We start from the raw sequence: 20,731 nt of genomic DNA, 5'->3' as shown, positions 1-20,731 counted from the left end.
GGCACTCCAGCCTGGGTGACAGAGTGAGACTCTGTCTCAAAAATAAATAAATAAATAAATAAATAAATAAATAAATAAATAAATAATGAAAACAAACAAAAACCCAGGACTCTGGGCTTCAAGTTTCTGCAACGCCACAGGGCAGCCCTGGCTTCCCTGTTCTTTGCCCACTGGAGTTTCAGCTCCTTCTTCCCTTTTTTGGGCCCCTGGGAATTTCCCTTATTTTCTTAGGAGCTTGGCTATGTGGTGAAAACATGTTTGCTAGATTTCCACTTCCTGGTGGGCTGGAGTGGCTTGCAGCAAACCAACATTCTCACAGAGAACAATTAGAAAAGCCAGATAAGATAACAGAGGTCATCTCCTGGAATCTACAAGAGTGGGTCAATGGTAAAAGCCAGAAAAGCTAAGGCTCCCAGCCTTTCTTGGAATTCTCTGAGAGAATTAAATCCACTGAAAGTATCTTCACTATCTATTTTCTCAATTCTCTCAAGGACAGTATATGATGACTACCATCCTAGAGGCACAGAAGAAATTAACTCAACTACACAAATGGATGCCTTAGCACATTAGGGTGTCATTCTCTGGCAGAATCCTCAGTGGAGCAGGACTGCAGAGGAAGAGGATGAGGGAAAATGAACACACAGTTCCTGCCACATAAAACGACGTATGTAAATCACAGCCATATTCATGTAAAACAAACTGGAATGCAGGGGGAAATCATCTGTGGTGACAGAGGTGAAGACAGTGACTACTCTCAGGAGAAAGGGGCTTTCCTGGGACTTGAGGGAAGGTGAGGCTTACGGTGCTTCCGGAGGGGCTTGGTAATGGTTCTGCCTCATTTCCTGCAGGCTGCAAGAGTGTGTCTACATTCTGGAAATGCACCGAGTTGTCTGCTTATAATAAGTAATTTTTAGCCATGTATATTACACTTCAATAAAGTTTAAATTTTAAAAGTATGTTTTTTCTAACTGATCCAGTATGAAGCTGCTTTGTAGCAGAATGGAAACCTGCTAAGCGTTTATACTTAGTCCACCACAACACAGGTTTTCTAGTTTTTTTTTTTTTCCCCAGATAATGTTTCAATTGCAACCTGGTAACAGTTTTTCCCCCACATAAATAGTACATTCCTTTACTATTTTTTTTAACCTTTGCATCATCATTTCATTTGATAATACAATGCCATGAAAAACAGGTTTTTGAAGACTACTTTAAACAATAACAGCATCGGCTGGCCATGGTGGCTCATGGCAGTAATCCCAGCACTTTGGGAAGCCAAGGTAGGCAGATCACCTGAGATCAAGAGTTCAAGATCAGCCTGGCCAACATGGTGAAACGCCACCGCTACTAAATACAAAAATTAGCCGGGTGTGGTGGCGCATGCCTGTAATCCTAGCTACTTGGGAGGCTGAAGCAGAACTGCTTGAACCCAGGAGGTGGAGGTTGCAGGGAGCCAGGTTGTACCACTGCACTCCAGCCTGGGCAACAAAGTGAGACCCTGTCTCAAAAATAATAATAAGGCTGGGTGTGGTGGCTCACGCCTGTAATCCCAGCATTTTGGGAGGCTGAGGCGGACGGATCACCTGAGGTCGGGAGTTCGAGACCAGCCTGGCCAACATGGTGAAACCCCATCTCTACCAAAAATACAAAATTAGCCGGGCGTGGTGGCGGGCGCCTGTAATCCCAGCTACTCGGGAGGCTGAGGCAGGAGAATCGCTTGAACCCAGGAGGCGGAGGTTGCAGTGAGCCAAGATCTCGCCATTGCACTCCAGCCTAGGGGACAAGAGCAATACTCTGTCTCAAAAAACAAAACAAAACAAAAATAGTAATAATAATAATAATAATAATAATAACAGCATCACAACTCCCAGTTTTCAGAGCCTTCCAAGAACTAGGTTACGTGCCAAGGGCTTTACCTATGATTTCTAACCCTCACTCAGTTTAGTGTGGTTAAGAGAAGCAGCCCCATGGTAGCGATGAAGACACCGGTTCAGAGGAGAAATGACTACCTGAGGCCAAGCAGACTACAGCTAGTAAAGCTGGGACTTCCACGTAGATCTGACATGAGAGCCATTTTCACATTATCGTCTCCTAACAAGGGAAACTAATCATGATACAACATTAAATGTAAAGAGCTATATTCAGTAACATTTGACAGAGAAAAAAAAAAAGGTGAGGGGCCGGCCGAAGTGGCTCTTGCCTATAATCCCAACATTTTGGGAGACTGAGGCTGGCATACTGCTTGAGCAGAGTTTTAAACCACCCTAGGCAACAGAGAAACCCCATCGCTACCAAAAAAAAAAATGAGCCAGGCATGGTGGCAGGTGCCTATACTCCTAGCTATTCAGGAGGCTGAGGTGGGAGGATTGCTTGAGCCCAGGAGGTTGAGGCTGCAGTGGGTTGGGTCTGCATCACTGCACTCCAGCCTGGGCCACAGAGTGTGACCCTGTCTCAAAAAAAAAAAAAAGAAAGGACTGGGCCCGGTAGCTCTCACTTATAATCCCAACACTTCGGGAGGCCAAGGTGGGAGGGTCACTTGAGGCCAGGAGTTCAAGACCAGCCTGGGCAACATAGAGAGACACACCCCCCCACCTCTATAAAACATTTTAAAATTTGCCCAGGGGTGGTGGCATGCAACTGTAGTCATAGCTACTTGGATGCTGAGATGGGAGGATCCCTTGAGCCCAGATGTTTGAGGCTACTGTGAGCTATGATTACACCACTGCACTCCAGCCTGGCAGACAAAGCAAGATTATCTCCAAAAAAAAAAAGAGAAAAAACAAAACAAAACTTACCCACAATCCCACTGGCATTAACTTTTTAATCCTTTGGTGAATTTCTTTCAAGTCTTTCATAAGTAAGGGCAAATACATACCCTTTCAACTTGTGTGTTTTTTTTTTTTTTTTTGGCTGGGCGCGGTAGCTCACGCCTGTAATCCCAGCACTTTGGGGGTCAAGGTGGGCGGATCACCTAAGGTCTGGAGTTTGAGGCCAGCCTAGCCAACAGGGCGAAATCTCATCTCTACTAAAAATACAAAAAGTAGTCAAGCGTGGTGACACATGCCTGTAATGCCAGCAACTTCGGAGGCTGACGCAGGAGAATCACTTGAACCTGGGAGGCGGAGCTTATAGTGAGCTGAGATCTCGCCACTGCACTCTAGCCTGGGCAACAGAGTAAATAAATAAATAGCCAGGAGTAATAGCAGGTGCCTGTGATGCTAGCTACTCAGGAGGCTAACGCAGAAGGATCACTTGAGCCCCATAGTTTGAGACCGGCCTGGGCAACATGGTGAAAACCCATCGCTACCAAAAAAAAAAAAAATATTTAGCGGGGTGTGGTGGCGCAAGCCTGTGGTCCCAGCTACTCAAGAGGCTCAGGTGGGAGGATAGTTTGGGCCCACAAGCCCAAGGCTGCAGTGAGCCAAGATCGTGCCACTGCACTCCAGCCTGGGAGACAGCGAGACTCTGTCTCAGTCAATCAATCAATAAGGCACGGTGGCTCATGCCTGCAATCCCAGCACTATGTGAGGCCAAGGTGGGCAGATCCCCTAAGGTCAGTTCGAGACCAGCCTGGCCAACATGAAACCCCATCTCTACTAAAAATACAAAAATTTGCCGGATGTGGTGGTGTATGCCTGTAGTCCCAGCTACTAGAGAGGCTGAGGCAGGAGAATCGGTTGAACTCGGGAGGCAGAAGTGGCAGTGAGCCGAGATCATGCCACTGCACTCAAGCCTGGGTGACAGAGTGAGACTCCGTCTCAAAAAATAAGTAAAATAAAAACCAAGCAAGCACTGTTGCCAATAATATCTGTAGGACCTTCACCTAACCTGTTCCCTACTTCCATTTTAAGCTATCGTGTCATGTCAAATAAGGTATGTATGCAAGTGACTTTGCAAACTATACCTCACTATAAAAATCATAGAGACGGCCGGGCGCGGTGGCTCAAGCCTGTAATCCCAGCACTTTGGGAGGCCGAGACGGGCGGATCACGAGGTCAGGAGTTGGAGACCATCCTGGCTAACACGGTGAAACCCCGTCTCTACTAAAAAATACAAAAAAAGCTAGCCGGGCGAGGTGGCTGGCGCCTGTAGTCCCAGCTACTCGGGAGGCTGAGGCAGGAGAATGGCGTAAACCTGGGAGGCGGAGCTTGCCGTGAGCTGAGATCCGGCCACTGCACTCCAGCCTGGGCGACAGAGCGAGACTCCGTCTCAAAAAAAAAAAAAAATCATAGAGACATAGATATCTTGAGACTGGAAGAAAGTACAAGCGAGGAGGATGTGACAAAGAAACATAAGCACAACAATACCAGATGCAAGCAATGGAGATTCATCTACCGTCTCCACCTCCACCCTACCATTTCTATTAGCATTGACACAGGCAATGGAGAGTCAGTTACCGTCTCCACCTCCACTCTACCATTTCCATTAGCACTGACACAGGCAATGGAGGTTCAGCTATATTCTCAATCTCCACCCTACCATTTCCATTAGCACTGACACCACAGTAAAGGTTGCCTGTTTCACCAAGGATTTCAGAGACTGCAAGCACCTGACCTTGTCTCCAGTACTACACTAAGAGCTTCATGTATCACCTCAAGTTCTTCTTACAACTCTGAGGCAAGTAGCCTCAAACATGTCCATTTGGTAGACGAGGAAACAGAGGCTCAGAGTTAAAACTTGCGTAAAATCATAAGGCTAGTAGATGGCAGGGCCAGTAACCTAACTCAGAATTAAGTCCCAAATCTATTCTTTTAACTACCACATACTTTTTACAAGCAAATAAAAAGTGTATCAAAGGGCTGGGCGTGGTAATCCCAGCACTTCAGGAGGCTGAGGCAGGGAGATCACTTGAGCTGAGGAGTTTAAGAACAGCCTGGGCAACATGGTGAAACCCCATCTCTGCCAAAAATACAAAAAATTAGCGGGGTGTGGCAGTGTGTACTTGTGGTCCCAGCTACTCAGAAGGCCAAGGATCACTTGAACCCACCCAGGAGGCGGAGGCTGCAGTGAGCCGAGATTGCACCACAACACTCCAGTCTGGGTGACAAAGCAAAACCCCATCTTAAAAAAAAAAAAAAAAAAAAAAAAAGGATATACTATTTTGATGTATTTGCTCTTTTCTTCCTCACTTTAAAACCAGTTGTTTTATACTGACAATTCTGTTATTTTAACTAAATGTCAGAACTTCTGCAATGACTTCATATTAAACTGCTTTCAGTCATAAAAAAAAAAAAAAATAGAGCAATGATACCTCAATTTAGTTTTTCTTATAAACTGAGTTTTAGAAAGTAAGAAATACAGTAACACTTAACTGAGCTAGCTTCGGCTCGCCAACTGGTGGTCTACAGACTGTACTAACCCACACCATGTTATATATGGCCAACACAGTGTCATGTTTCACTTTTGTTTTAAATTTGAATTAGTTGCCAACGGATTCCACATAAAAACATGAATTTCCAGCTTTTCTTATTTAAAAAAAGAGAAAAAAAAAAAAGCCACAAGATCCAGCGCTTGTAGGCCACGTTCCAGTACAATAAGAACCCATTCTCTGGAGCGAGGAGCAGGGGCCGCTGTGGCAGGAGCCTGTGCTCTTCTGCTACCCCTCCCGCTGCAGTCTCACTGAGCCAGCTGACTTACAAAACCAAGCCGGCTTCTAACCGCATCTTGAGTTTGTGACCACTGATCAAAACAAAAATCACATCCAAAAGGTAAGCAAAAAGTACCTTCAAGCACCAGAAGCAATTTCTCTACTAATACAGAAAAAAGAAAACAAGAAGAAGACTACCAATCATGGCTGGGCTCGATGGCTCACATCTGTATTCCCAGCACTTTGGGGGGCTGAGGCGGGAGGATCACTTGAAGTCAGGAGTTTCAGCCTGGCCAATATGGTGAAACCCCATCTCTACTGAAAATACAAAAATTAGCCAGGTGTGGTGGCGCCCGTTGTAATCCCAAATACTTGGGAGTCTGGAGCAGGAGGATCACTTGAACTTGGGAGATAAAGGTTGCAGTGAGCCAAGATCAGACCACTGAACTCCAGTCTGGATGACAGAATGCGACTGTCTCAAAAAAAAAAAAAAAAAAAAAAAAGGTGGGGGGCGGGGGAGCTACCAGTCATTAGCTGCCTTCTATTAGTGGTAGGAGAAACTAACCTAAGCAGTTTAACATTATAATTCTTGGCTCATTGTACATACATAGCAATTCACAAATAGAATGGGGTCAAATTCACTCATATAACCAAAATCCACCAGCTAAGCACATGAAGTGAGAGAAGAGCTACACAGAAGACTGAGGTGCTGGCACACAGGCTATCCTCTCAGACAGCCACTGAGGGCTTGAGGCACCCACTGGAAGCTTACCCAGTGCAGGTAAAATGGAAGGTGTGCTAACCTGGGTTCAAATTCTGACTCCTCCACTTATTTAACCAGAGCTCCATTTTCTTAATTTATAAAGCAGGGATAATAACATTTATCTCAAGGGGCTGCTATGAGGAGTCGATGAATAAAAAGCATCAAATATTTAGCACAGTCTCTGACTTATCACAGATGCTTTAATAACAAGCAGCTATTTCTATCACTTAAATTTTGGATTCTATAGGACACTTCATTTTCCCCAAATGAGCTCAAAAGTTATCATTAGCTCAGTAGTCTCAACCTTTCTGCGTACACAGCACGGTCTCATTATACTAGAACTCTCTCTGCATACTTAAGAGGGAAGAAAGATTTAAAAGGACATATCAACACCATCCCCCTCAGTGTCACATTCTCCCAGTTCTCCTCCTGTCCTTCCATCCAAGTCAGCTTGAGTAAGCTGCTGGTTGCCATAACCAAGCTCTTTCCTACACTCCCAAGACAAAGGTGCTGGGCTTGACCACACACTGCTGGGACAGTACACTGTCTCCTTTTCTACACCACTGGGTCCACATGGCCAACTAAAAATTCTGGACAGACATGGCTAACCTATGGTTGGACATGCGCCCAGTTGTGGCAAACATTCACTTTTCATACTGATCACAGTTTTGGAGGCATGCCTAGGAAAGGTTTGAAATTTACCACAACAGAGCAGCTAATAATCAGTGGGCCCAAGACGAGGCACAATCATCACCATCATCATCATCATCCTCACCATCATCATCATCGTCATCGTCAATGGGCAATCATAATAATCAATGGGCATGAGATGAGGAAAATCCTCTTTCTTTTAAATTTATTTTATTTTATTTTCTTGAGACAGAGTTTCACTCTTGTTGCCCAGGCTGGAGTGCAGTGGCGCAATTTCAGCTCACTGCAACCTCTGCCTCCCAGGTTCAAGCGACTCTCCTGCCTCAGCCTCCCAAGTAGCTGGGATTACAGACATATGCCACCACACCTGGATAATTTTGTATTTTTAGTAGAGATGGGGTTTCACCATGTTGGCCAGGCTGATCTCGAACTTCGGGTGATTCACCCACCTTGGTCTCCCAAAGTGCTGGGATCACAGGCGTGAGCCACCGCGCCCAGCCAGGAAAATCCTCTTTTAATTTCCCAAAACTTTCCAGATACTTTTGGATGGGAGTGAATAAATGCATCCCTCCCTACTCAGAATTCAGAAAGCAGTATGTAAAGTGAGGCTGCAGCCAATGAATTAGGAAAGATCCACTGCATAAAGCTGGTGTAATCAGGTGGGTCCTGATCGACTGGCACCAATTCTAGAGTATTTGTGCAAAGAAAGATTTTACTTACTTACTTACAAACATCACCGTTTTGTTTTTTGTTTTTTTTTTTTTTTTTTTTGGAGACAGAGCTCGCTCTGCACCCGAGGGCTGGAGTGCAGTGGCCAGATCTTCAGCTCAGCTGCAAGCTTTCCGCCTCCCGGGTTTATGCCATTCTCCGCCTCAGCTTCCCGAGTAGCTGGGACTACAGGCGCCCACCACCTTCCCGGCTAGTTTTTTTGGTATTTTTTAGTAGAGACGGGGTTCACCGTGTTAGCCAGGATGGGTCCTCGATCTCCTGACCTCTGATTCGCCCGCCTCGGCCTCCCAAAGTGCTGGGATTACAGGCCTTGAGCCACCGCGCCCCAGCCTTTTTTTTTTTTTGAGATGGAGTCTCACTCTGTTGCCCAGGCTAGAGTGCAGTCGTGTGATCTCGGCTCACTGCAAGCTCTGTCTCCCGGGTTCACACCATTCTCCTGCCTCAGCCTCCCGAGTAGCTGGGACTACAGACGCCTGCCACCACGCCCGGCTAATTTTTTGTATTTTTAATAGAGACGGGGTTTCACCATGTTTGCCAGGATGGTCTCCATCTCCTGACCTCGTGATCCGCCCGGCTCGGCCTCCCAAAGTGCTGGGATTACAGGCGTGAGCCACCGCGCCCAGCCACATCACTGTTTTTTTGTTTGTTTGTTTGTTTTTGTTTTGTTTTGTTTTGTTTTTGAGACAGGGTCTCACTCTGTCGCCTAGGCTGGAGGGCAGGGTCACCATCTTGGTTAACTGAAACCTCCACCTCCCGGGTTCAAGTGATTCTCCTGCCTCAGCCTCCCAAGTAGCTGGGACTACGGGCACCTGACAACACCTAGGGCTAATATTTGTATTTTCTGGTAGAGATGGGGTTTCACCATACTGGCCAGGCTGGTCTTTAACTTTTGACGTCAAGTGATCTGCCCGTCGTGGCCTCCCTAAGTGCTGGGATTACCGGCATGAGCCATCGCAATAGGCCTACAGACATCACTTAATGGTTTATTTATTATTATTATTATTTTGAGATGGAGTTTCACTCTTGTTGTCCAGGCTGGAGTGCAATGGCGCAATCTCGGCTCACTGTAACCTCTGCCTCCTAGGTTCAAGCGAATCTCCTGCCTCAGCCTCCTGAGAAGCTGGGATCCACGCCTGGCTAATTATTTGTATTTTTAGTAGAGACGGGGTTTCACCGTGTCAGCCAGGCTGGTCTCAAACTCCGGACCTCAGGTGATTGCCCACCTCAGCCTCCCAAAGTGCTAGGATTATAGACGTGAGCCACCATGCCTGGCTGCAAACATCACTTAATGGCTAAACATGTTCTCTGAAAGTTATTACTCAAAAATAAAGGAATAACACGTTCCTATGAAGGTAGAGTTTTGGGGTGAGATTATTGGTGTATATTGCATTCGCTTCCTGAGGCTGCTGTAATCAACCACAGAAGTTTGTTCTCTCACAGTTCTGGAGGCTACAAGTCCAAAATCAAGGCATCAGCAGGGCCACGGTCCCTTAAAGGCTCTGGGGAAGAATACTTCCTTGCCTCTTTCAAGCTGCTGGTGACTACCAGGATTCTTAACATTCTTGGTTTGTAGCCACCTCACTCCAGGCTCTGCCTCCACCATCACATGGCCTTCTTCCCTCTGCATATGTCTCTGTGCCCTCTCCTCTTTTTATAATGGCACCTGGCACACTGAAAATAGGGCCCACCCTAACCCCCTATGACCTAATGTTAACTGCAAAGACCCTATTCCAAATAAGGTTACATTCTGAGGTTCCAAGCAGACATGAACCTGGGGGGACACTAGTCAACCCAACACAAACAAATCCATCCTCTTACTCATTTACACTGAAATGTTCTAGTGCTGAATTACGTGACCCATATTTTTGTTACTCTGCAACTAAACAGATGCAGAAAGGGATAAAGAAAAGTTATTTTATAGTTCAGATATAATTTACTGACACCTACTTTTTTTCTATTAGTTACAAAAAGAATAAACCCTGGCTGGGCGCAGTGGCTCACGTCTGTAATCCCAACACTTTGGGAGGCCAAGGTGGATGGATAACCTGAGGTCAGGGGTTCGAGACCAGTATGGCCAACATGATGAAATGCCATCTCTACCAAAAATAAAAAAATTAGCTGGGCATGGTGGCGCACGCCTGTAGTCCCAGCTAGTTGGGAGGCTGAGGCAAGAGATTCTCTTGAATCTGGGAGACAGAGGTTGCAGTGAGCCGAGATCGTGCCACTGCACTCCAGCCTGGGTGACAGAGAAAGACTCTCCAAAAAAAAAAAGAATAAATTCCAGGAAGAAAAAAATCTATACAGCAGTAGTAAAGGGAAGCAATAAAAAGGAGAAAGAAAAAAAAAAAAAAAAAGACACAGCAATCACTGGAATTTTCCAGGGCTGTTTTATCAAATATTTTATTATACTACACTGGTATTTTCAGAAGGAAGCACACTGGCATACGTGCCACCAAACAGCAGTCACTAAAACAGGTATGTTCGATGCAGAGTGTGGAAACTTAAAAAAAGAAGAAAAACAAATAATAGGAAAAAATAATTAAAACTCAAAATTTTCTAATAATTAAAAAAGCATTTTATAGCTGGGTGCGGAGGCTCACGCCTGTAACTCCAGCACTTTGGGAGGCCAAGGCGGGCAGACCACGAGGTCAGGAGATCGAGACCATCCTGGCTAATACGGTGAAACCCTGTCTCTACTAAAAATACAAAAAATTAGCCAGGCGTGGTGGCAGGTGCCTGTAGTCCCAGCTACTCGGGAGGCTGAGGCAGGAGAATTGCTTGAACCCAGGAAGCAGAGGGTGCAGTTTGCTGAGATCGCGCCATTGCACTCCAGCCTGGGGGACAGGGTGAGACTCCGTGACCTCCTCGCAAAAAAAAAAAAAAAAAAAAAAAAAAAAAAAAAAAAAAAAAAAAAAACATATTAACTGATCACGCTGGGTGTGATGGCTCATGCCTGTAATCCTATCACTTTGGGAGGCCAAGTCAGGTAAATCACCTGAGGTCAGGAGTTCGAGACCAGACTGACCAACATGGTGAAACTCTACCTCTACTAAAAATACAAAAAATTAGCAGGGTGTGGTGGCAGGTGCCTGTAATCCCAACTACTCAGGAGGTTGAGGCAGGAGAATCACTTGAACCCAGGAGGCAGGGGTTGCAGCGAGCCAAGATTGTGCCATGGCATTCCAGCCTGGGCAACAAGAGTAAACTCCATCTCAAAAAAAAAAATGTATTAACTGATCACAGTATGAGGATGTGATTTAGATACTGACTTTTCAAAACTTTTCCAATCCATTTATGACCAATGAAAATCTGAATCTGATTTGACATTATATGATATTAAGGATATTTTTGTTATAATGGCATTGTAGTCATGTTTTTAAAAGAGCTCTTATTTTTTATAGGTAATGCCAAAATATTTATGAATGAAATGATGCAATGCCTTTGATTTGCTTTATTTACTTATTTACTTTATTTTATTTATTTATTTATTTTGAGAGGGGGGTCTCACTCTATCGCACAGGCTTGAGTGCAGTGGCACAATCTCAGCCCACTGAAACCTCCACCTCCTGCATTAAAGTGATTCTCCTGCCTTAGCCTCCACAGTAGCTGGGATTGCAGGTGCTCACCACCGCACTGACTAATTTTTGTATTTTTAGTAGAGACGGGGTTTCAGCATGTTGGCCAGGCTGGTCTCGAACTCCTGACCTCAGGTGATCCACTTGCCTTTGCCTCCCAAAGTGTTGGGATTACAAGCACAAGCCACCACACCCAGCCAATTTTCTTTAAAATAATATAGGAAGGCCGGGCGCGGTGGCTCAAGCCTGTAATCCCAGCACTTTGGGAGGCCAAGATGGGCGGATCACGAGGTCAGGAGATCGAGACCATCCTGGCTAATATGGTGAAACCCCGTCTCTACTAAAAAAATACAAAAAACTAGCCGGGCGAGGTGGCGGGCGCCTGTAGTCCCAGCTACTCGGGAGGCTGAGGCAGGAGAATGGCGTAAACCCGGGAGGCGGAGCTTGCAGTGAGCTGAGATCCGACCACTGCACTCCAGCCTGGGCGACAGAGCGAGACCCTGTCTCTCAAAAACAAACAAAAAAAATGTTGGAATGTTTTGATTGAAATTCCATTGAATTGCCGGGCGCGGTGGCTCAAGCCTGTAATCCCAGCACTTTGGGAGGCCAAGACGGGCGGATCACGAGGTCAGGAGATCGAGACCATCCTGGCTAACACGGTGAAACCCCGTCTCTACTAAAAAAATACAAAAAACTAGCCGGGCGAGGTGGCGGGCGCCTGTAGTCCCAGCTACTCGGGAGGCTGAGGCAGGAGAATGGCGTAAACCCGGGAGGCGGAGCTTGCAGTGAGCTGAGATCCGGCCACTGCACTCCAGCCTGGGCGACAGAGCGAGACCCTGTCTCTCAAAAACAAACAAAAAAAATGTTGGAATGTTTTGATTGAAATTGCATTGAATTGCCGGGCGCGGTGGCTCAAGCCTGTAATCCCAGCACTTTGGGAGGCCAAGATGGGCGGATCACGAGGTCAGGAGATCGAGACCATCCTGGCTAACACGGTGAAACCCCGTCTCTACTAAAAATACAAAAACTAGCCGGGCGAGGTGGTGGGAGCCTGTAGTCCCAGCTACTTGGGAGGCTGAGGCAGGAGAATGGCGTAAACCCGGGAGGCGGAGCTTGCAGTGAGCTGAGATCCGGCCACTGCATTCCAGCCTGGGCTACAGAGCGAGACTCCGTCTCAAAAAAAATAAAAAATAAAAAATAAAATAAAACAATATAGGAAGACAAGGACAAATGCTGATAACAATGAGAAGAAAGGGAACTCTCATAAACTGCTGGTGGGATGTAAAATGGTAGAGCCACTTTGGAAAATAGTTTGGCAGTTTCTTAAAAAGTTAAACATAAATAAACCACATGACCCAGCAATTCTACTCCACTCCCGGATATCATCCAAGAGAAATGAAAACATATGGCCCCACAAAGCCTTGCATGTGAACATTTATGGCACCATCATTCATAAAGGCCAAACAGTGGAAACACCCCCAAACACCCATCGACTGGTGAACCGCTAAGCAAAAGAAGATATATCCGTGCGCTGGAAGGCCATTCAACAGTAAAAAGGAATGAATTACTGACACATGGCACAAAAATGAATGAAGCTCAAAAAAGAAAGAAAGAAAGATGGGCACAAAAGCCTACCTATCGGTTGGGCGCAGTGGCTCACACCTGTAATCCCTGAACTTTGGGAGGCTGAGGCGGGCGGACTGCTTGAGGCCAGGAATTCGAGACCAGCCTGGCCAACACGGCAAAATCCTGTCTCTACTAAAAATACACAAATTAGCTGAGCGTGGTGGTGGGTGCCTGTCTGTAGTCCCAGCTACTCGGGAGGCTGAGGCAGGAGAATGGCTTGAATCTGGGAGGTGGAGGTTGCAGTGAGCCAAGATAACGCCACTGCACTCCAGCCTGGGCAACAGTCTGAGACTCCGTCTCAAAACAAACAAACAAACAAACAAACAAAAAACCCTACCTATCCTGTGATTCCACTTACATGAAACATCCAGAAAGGGCAGGTTTATAGACACAGAAAGTAGATTAGTGGCTTCCTGGGACTAGTGGTGGGAATGGGAATTGATTCTAAACCAACATAAGGGATCTTATGGGGTGACAGAAACATTCTGTGGCTAGAATGTGGTCATAGCTGTACAACTCAGTAAACTTACTACCAATCATTGCATTATACAGTTAAAATGGGTGATCTTATGGCATGTAAATTATACCTCAATAAAGTTGTTCTTAAAAGGCAAGGAGTATTTCCTGCTGACAGGTCTTTAAAAAAATAAACAAAAACAATAAACAGCCAGGAGCGGTGGCCCACGCCTGTAATCCCGGCACTTTGGTAGGCTAAGGCAAGTGGATCACCTGAGGTTAGGAGTTCGAGACTAGACTGATCAACATGGCAACATGTATTTTTGTCTTTACTAAAAATACAAAAATTAGCCGGACGTGAGGGCGCATGCCTATAATCCCAGCTACTTGGGAGGTTGAGGCAGGAGAATCGCTTGAACCCGGGAGGCGGAGGTTGCTGTGAGCAGAGATTGCGCCACTGCACTCCAGCCTGGGTGACAAGAGCAAAACTCCGTCTCAAAAAATAATAATAATAATAAATAAAAAGGCAAGGAATATAGGGAAAGGTCAAAAGAGATGGAATGTGAGAAGATTGAGAAAGCCAGAAGAATGGTGGAAAATGTAGCATGGAGTAAGAATAAAAATATAAGAGGACTCATTTCTAATTTTAAAAATAATAAAAAATAAGAACAAGAAATTGATGTATGTGGGGATGAGGCAGAATTAGCCATGTGTTGATGGTTATTGAGGGTGACAGGCAAATGGGAGTTCATTATACTATTCTATCTACTTTAGCACACTGGAAATTCTCCACAATAAAAAGTTTGTTTTGCTTTGTCTTTTTTTTTTTTTTTTTTTAAGAACTGAGTTTTCACTCTGTCCCCCAGGCTGGAATGCAGTGACGCCATTATAGCTCACTACAGCTTCTGACTCCTGGACTCAAGGGATCCTGCCACCTCAGCCTCTCTAGTAGCTGGGACTATAGGTATGTACCACCACGTCTGGCTAATTTTGTTGCTGTTGTTGAGATGGGGCCTTTCCTGTCACCCAGGCTACAGTGTAGTGTCGCCATAATAGCTCACTGCAGCCTCCAAATCTTGCCCTCAAATGAGCCTCCCTAAGTGCTGGGATTACAGACGTGAGCCACCAGCACCAGCCAGGTTTTAAGAGATCAATACATATTCCTGGTACTCAGTGACCTCTTCATGCTCTCCTTGCCATTATGGGTCTCTAATCTGATCAAGTATCCTATTTCACTCAGTCTCAAGCAAAACAGACAATCTAAAGTTGCTGCTCTGACAGGCTCTCTTCAAATGATTTCCATTTCCTTGGGCAAGAACTCAGAACAAGCTTGCCCAGGATACCTGAGGCCGAGGACAGCTTTGAATGTGGCCCAACACAAATTTGTGAACTTTTTTTTTTTTTGAGGAGTCTCGCTCTATCGCCCAGGCTGGAGTACAGTGGGGCGATCTCGGCTCACTGGAAGCTCTGCCTCCTGGGTTCACGCCATTCTCCTGCCTCAGCCTCCCGAGTAGCTGGGACTATGGGGACCTGTCACCACGCCCAGCTAATTTTTTGTATTTTTAGTAGAGACGGGATGGTCTCGATCTCCTGACCTTGTTATCCACCCACCTTGGCCTCCCAAAGTGCTGGGATTACAGGTGTGAGCCATTGTGCCCAGACAAATTTGTGAACTTTCTTAAAACATTATGAGATTATTCCATAATTTTTTAAAGCTTATCAGCAGCTATAGTTACTGTTAGTCTATTTTATATGTGACCCAAAACAATTTTTCATCTTCCAATGTGGCCCTGGGAAGCCAAAAGATTGGACACCCCTGACTTAGGATGTCCATTTTATATTTTTTATTTATTTATTTTTTTGAGATGGAGTCTTGCTCTGTCGCCCAGGCTGGAGTACGGGGACGTGATCTTGGCTCGCTGCAACTTCCTCCTCTGGGTTCAAGCGATTCTCTGACCTCAGCCCCCCAAGTAGCTGGGGTTACAGGCACCCGCCACCACCACACCACTGATTTTTGTATTTTTAGCAGAGACGTGATTTCACAATGTTGACCAGGCCGGTCTCGAACTCCTGACCTCAAGTGATCCACCCACCTCGGCCTCCGAAAGTACTGGGATTACAGGCGTGAGCCACCACAACTGGCCAAGTTTTGTCTACCTTTCTACACACACTTTTCTGGAGACAGATTCAATAGCTCTCAACAGATTCTCAAAAAGAGCCAAAATTCACTTGCCCCACCCCCACTCCTGTGATTGAACCATTTTAATCAGGATAATTTTTATTTACAAACAACAAAAGTTGTTACCAAAAAGCATGGTTGTATGGATCTAGTCAGGCTTTTATTTATTTATTTTCTTGACACAGAGTCTCGTTCTTTTGCCCAGACTGGAGCGCAATGGCACAACAATCTCTGCTCACTGCAATCTCAGTCTCCCGGGTTCAAGCAATTATCCTGTGTCAGCCTCCCAAATAGTAACCGGGACTACAGGCATGTGCCACCATACCCGTCTAATATTTCTGTTTTTAGTAGACACGGGTTTCGCCATGTTGGCCAGGCTGGTCTCAAACTCCTGACCTCGGGTGATCCGCCCACCTCGGCCTCCCAAAGTGCTGGGATTACAGGCCTGAGCCACCACGCCCAGTCATGTCAGGTTTTTAATTTCATTCTGTATTCTTTAAATTCTACCTTAACAAAATATAATGCTTCATAGTTTGCTAAAACAATGTGTTTTTACAAGACAAACTTTCTAGAGTTCCACTTCTTTTTTTTTTTTTTTTTGGAACAGAGTCTCATTCTGTTGCCTAGGCTGGAGTGCAGTGGCAGGATCTAGGCTCACTGCAAGCTCCGCCTCCCGGGTTCAGGCCATTCTCCTGCCTCAGCCTCCCAAGTAGCTGGGACTACAGGCGCCCGCCACCAAGCCTGGCTAATTTTTTTTTTTTATTTTTAGTAGAGACGGGCTTTCACTGTGTTAGCCAGGATGGTCTCAATCTCTTGACCTCGTGATCTGCCCGCCTCAGCCTCCCAAAGTGCTGGGATTACAGGCATGAGCCACCGCGCCCGGCCTACAGTTCCACTTCTTAGAAGACTGTATGGTATGAAAATAATGTACAAGAGTTTGGGTCATAACAATTTACTTTTCTATGTCTCTAATTTTCTGTTTATATCTTTTGAGAAAGAGCCTTGCTCTGTCGCTCAGGCTGGAGTGCAATGAGTAATCACGGCTCACTGCAGTCTCAACCTCCTAGGCTCAAGTGATCCTCCTGCCTCAGCCTCCCCAGAAGCTGCAGGCGTGTGCCACCACACCTGGTTACTTTTTAATTTTTTGTAGAGACAGGTTTGGGGAGGCGGTCTTTACTATGTTGACTAGGCTGGTCTCGAACTCCTGGGCTCAAACAATCCTCCTGCATAGGCCTCCCAATGTTGGGATTACAGGCATGAGACACCGCGCCTGGACAATTTCCCAGATATAGTAACCTGCTGAACCACCTTAGGGTGCGTTTCAGCCTTAGAGGTTTTTTCTCTGCTAGTTATAAAGCAAGATCCAGGGGATCATTCTAGGTTTATCAAAATTCTCTCTTCCCTAGACAATGACCGGATAGAGGAAGAAAAAGCAGGCCCTTTGATTAGAGACACATTTTAATGCTGGCTTTAAATTCTCAGTCACGTGTTTTAAGCAAGATTTGAAATTCCTTCCGAAGAGTCTCGCTCCAGAGAGCGCCCTAAACCAAAATGGGAAACTGAGGCTAAGGTTCCAAGTACCTTCAAACCGCCGGTACAGTACAAGGGCACGGAAGAGCGGAGACCGCGGACAAGGAAAGCCAGCATAAAAGCTGGAGGGGAGAAAGGAGAAGGGCGAGCGGGCTGCCATGAGTGAGGAATTCAGGCAAGCCAGCAGGAATTTAAGAGCAGCCTCCCGAGTCCGTGGGGGCTACGCCACAGTTCAGCCCCTTCCCCTCCCTCAGCTCGAGTCTTCCCGCCCCTGCCGGTCAGCCTCAGGACCCCAGCGCCGCCCAGACCCGCCTTCCCCACAGACCCCGCCACCTGTCAGTTTGAAAGGCCGCGGCCAGGGACAAAGAGGTGGTCCAGTGGCTCAGAGGTCCCCAATGGGCCAAAGTTGCCCTAAAACCCGGGGGAGTGGCCTCGGCCTCCGCCCCCCGGCCCGGCCTTGCCAGGCTTTACCTTGAGTGCCAGGTGATGGACGCGGCCCAGGCCAGGCTCGGCCAGCAACTGCAGCAAACCCAGCATCGGGAGCAGTCGGAGGCCCGCGGCCAGCCTAGGACGGCGGGAGGCGGAGGAGCCGACGGGCGCCAGAGCGGCCATGTTTGTTCCAGCATCACCAGCCGCTTCCTCTCCTGCCCACTTCCGGGGTTAAAGGGCGCAACCGCCGGAAGGGCCCGGGGAGCGCGGGTCGGCGGCTATCTCCGCTAAGCCTGTGGTGGTTTTCCTGGAGATTGCGACTTGGGAAGTCGCCGAGGGGCCTATGCTGACCACCTCGGGGCCCTTCGATTGGCCCTCTAGTGCAGACTTTTAGTTTAGCCCAAAGAGATGAAGCAACCTCTTGGCGGTTGCCATAACAACGGTGGCCGAACCAGACCAGCCCGGGCCTCACCTCTGCCTCGCAGAGCCTTGGAACCGACCTTGGGCTCTGGGGACCCCGATCTCAGGGTCGGAGGATAGGGTGTGTCAGCCGCACGGTGTCTGGCCACTGACTGAACTGATTTCACTGACTGAACTGATTTTTCACTGAGCGTTGACTCGGAGCGAAATATCGAAAAATTCCTGGCTTGCCGTAGGGGTCCTGTGGTTTTTTTTTATAGGCGCTTCATACTCAAGTATCAGGTGAAATGGTTGCAATAATACGATTTATTGAGCCCTTATGAGGAAATTCGTTAGGCCTTTTGTTGTATTTAATTTTTGGAACAATTTGATGAGCTAGGAGGTAGGTATTATCATTATTCCTACTTTACAGGTAAGCAAACTGAGGCTCTGAGAAGTAAGTCATTTGCTCCAGGTTGAGCTGGGAATCACGCGGAAGCTCTTAACTCCTGTGTTCTGTTGCCTCATGCTATTTCATCCAACCCTGAGTCTGGGTCTTAACATTTTTCTCTTAATTTTGTATGGAAACTTTCTTTGCTTTTAGAACGTATAGGACCTTCTTTTTTTTGAGATGGAGTCCAGCTCTTGTCACCCAGGCTGGAGTGCAATGCCACGATCTCAGCTCACGGCAATCTCCACCTTCCGGGTTCAAGCGATTCTCCTGCCTCAGCCTCCAGAGTAACTAGAATTACAGACCTGCACCACTACGCCTGGCTAATTCTTGTATTTTTAGTAGAGACAGGGTTTTACTATGTTGGCCAGGCTGGTCTCGAACTCCTGACCTCAAGTGATCCTCCGGCCTTGGCCTCCCAAAGTGCTGGTATTACAGGCGTAAAGCCACCGCGCCCAGCCTGCTTTGGAGTATTTTTTATCTTTTAAAGTTAAGTGTCATCTTTGAGAATCTCTGGTTTTAAATTTGAATATAATACTGTACTAAAAACAAAATGAGGCCTGGTGGGGTGATTTGCGCCTGAATCTCAGCACTTTGGAAGGCCGAGGCGGGCGGATCACTTGAAAGTCAGTTCTTTGGAACCAGCCTGAGCAACATGGGGAAACCTGGTCTCTACTAAAAATACAAAAATTAGCGGGGCATCAAGGCACGTGCCTGTAGTCCCAGCTACTCTGGAGGCTGAGGCAGGAGAATCACTTGAACCTGGGAGGCGGAGGTTTCAGTAAGCCAAGATCCCGCCACTGCACTCCAGTCTCAATAAAAAAAAAAATCAGGTAAGAATCTTAATCCCATTTAATAATACAATAGTGATGAAACATTAAAATAGTCTTAAATAGGAGACTTTTGTCTTAGTTTCTGGACAACAGTTTTGTAAGGGCTTAAAACTGGGTTCTTAGGATTCCTTGCTTCTTTATACTTGGGTATTATGATGTGAACTACATGGGGTCATACCAATGCTGTCTGTCCAGAGGTTTAAGGGTAATATCTTCTGTCACATATTTGAAAGCTGTATTATGCCGGTCATTATTTTGGAATTGAGAGAAATAAAAATGAGGGAAACCTGACTACAAAGACATTGTGGAGCATTTTCTCTACAGTTACTTCTTAAATTCTGAGAAAACTGCTACCTTGACAATTACATTTAGCCATGTGATTTCATAGTTTCAAGAAAAGATTATTTGCATAATCATGATGCTGTAACTGGAAACAGGTTGAGTGACAGAACAAGTTATGCCTGCTTCTCCTGGCAACATTTTCAAAGAGGCGTTACACTTTAAGGTATTGAGTGAAAAAGCCTGCAGGGGCTGGAAAGACTGATCTCCTAAGCGTGGCTTTTAGCCTTACTCTCTTAGTCAATTACATTTTATTTTTCTATTTTCTCTTTTTTATTTTTGAGACAGAGACACTGTGTTGCCCAGGACTGAGTATAGCGGTGTGCTGTCTGTTCACTGCAGTCTCCACCTCCCAGGTTTAAGGGATTCTCATGCTTCAGCCTCCCTAGCTGGGACCACAGGTGTGCACCAGTATGCTCACCTAATTTTTGTAATTTTGCTAGAGACAGGGTTTCACCATGTTGGCCAGGCTGGTCTTGAACTCCTGGCCTCAAGTGATCTGCTCACCTCAGCTTCCCAAAGTGCTGGATTACAGGTGTAAGCCACCCTACCCAACCTATTTTCTCTAACTTTTCAGGATCAGCTTAAGGTTACTACTAGAATGTGTAGTGTTGAATCTAGTGCTATTATTATTAAATAATTATTTGGTATCGGTTTAGACATTTCCAGAACTCTTTTAAGTAATTAATGGGTTAATATTCTCCAGTTTAATAAAGTACAATTGCCATGTGTTTTTCCTATCAAAAGACTTGATAGGCCTGGCTGGTGTCTCATGCCTGAATCCCAGCACTTTGGGAGGCCAAAGCTGGCGGATAACTTGAGCCCAGGAGTTTGCAACCAGCCTGGGCAACATAGTGAAACACTTTCTCTACAAGAAATACAAAAATTAGGCCAGGTGCGGTGGCTCATGCCTGTAATCCCAACACTTTGGGAGGCTGAGGTCAGTGGATCACCTGAGGCCAGGAGTTTGAGACCAGCCTGGCTAACGTGGCAAAACCCTGTCTCTAACTAAAAATACAAAAATTAGCCAGGCATGGTGGCGCATGCCTGTAATCCCAGCTACTCAGGAGGCTGAGACAGTAGAATCGCTTGAACCTGGGAAGCAGAGGTTACAGTGAGCCAAGATCGCACCATTGCACTCCAGCCTGTGTGACAGAGCGAGATTCTATCTCAAAAAAAAAAAGAAA

The 20,731-nt window shown here is 46.3% G+C and overlaps 1 protein-coding gene across 1 annotated transcript in view; it reads right to left on the bottom strand.

Annotated features, from left to right (window-relative positions):
* Nucleotides 1–18,238, bottom strand: part of GPR107 (G protein-coupled receptor 107) — an 86,636-nt gene extending 68,398 nt beyond the window's left edge. The window contains exon 1 of the mRNA XM_017848184.1: nucleotides 17,565–18,238. Coding sequence (XP_017703673.1) covers nucleotides 17,565–17,705 — 141 coding nt within the window. The 5' untranslated portion in view covers nucleotides 17,706–18,238. The remainder of the gene's footprint in view (nucleotides 1–17,564) is intronic.
* Nucleotides 18,239–20,731: the final 2,493 nt, after the last annotated feature.

The sequence above is a fragment of the Rhinopithecus bieti genome, unplaced genomic scaffold, assembly GCF_001698545.2.
Source record: "Rhinopithecus bieti isolate Rb0 unplaced genomic scaffold, ASM169854v2 scaffold_29388, whole genome shotgun sequence".
Classification (NCBI taxonomy): domain Eukaryota; kingdom Metazoa; phylum Chordata; class Mammalia; order Primates; family Cercopithecidae; genus Rhinopithecus; species Rhinopithecus bieti.
The sequence above is the reverse complement of the archived record's forward strand: the minus strand, read 5'-3'. Positions and strand labels throughout refer to the sequence as shown.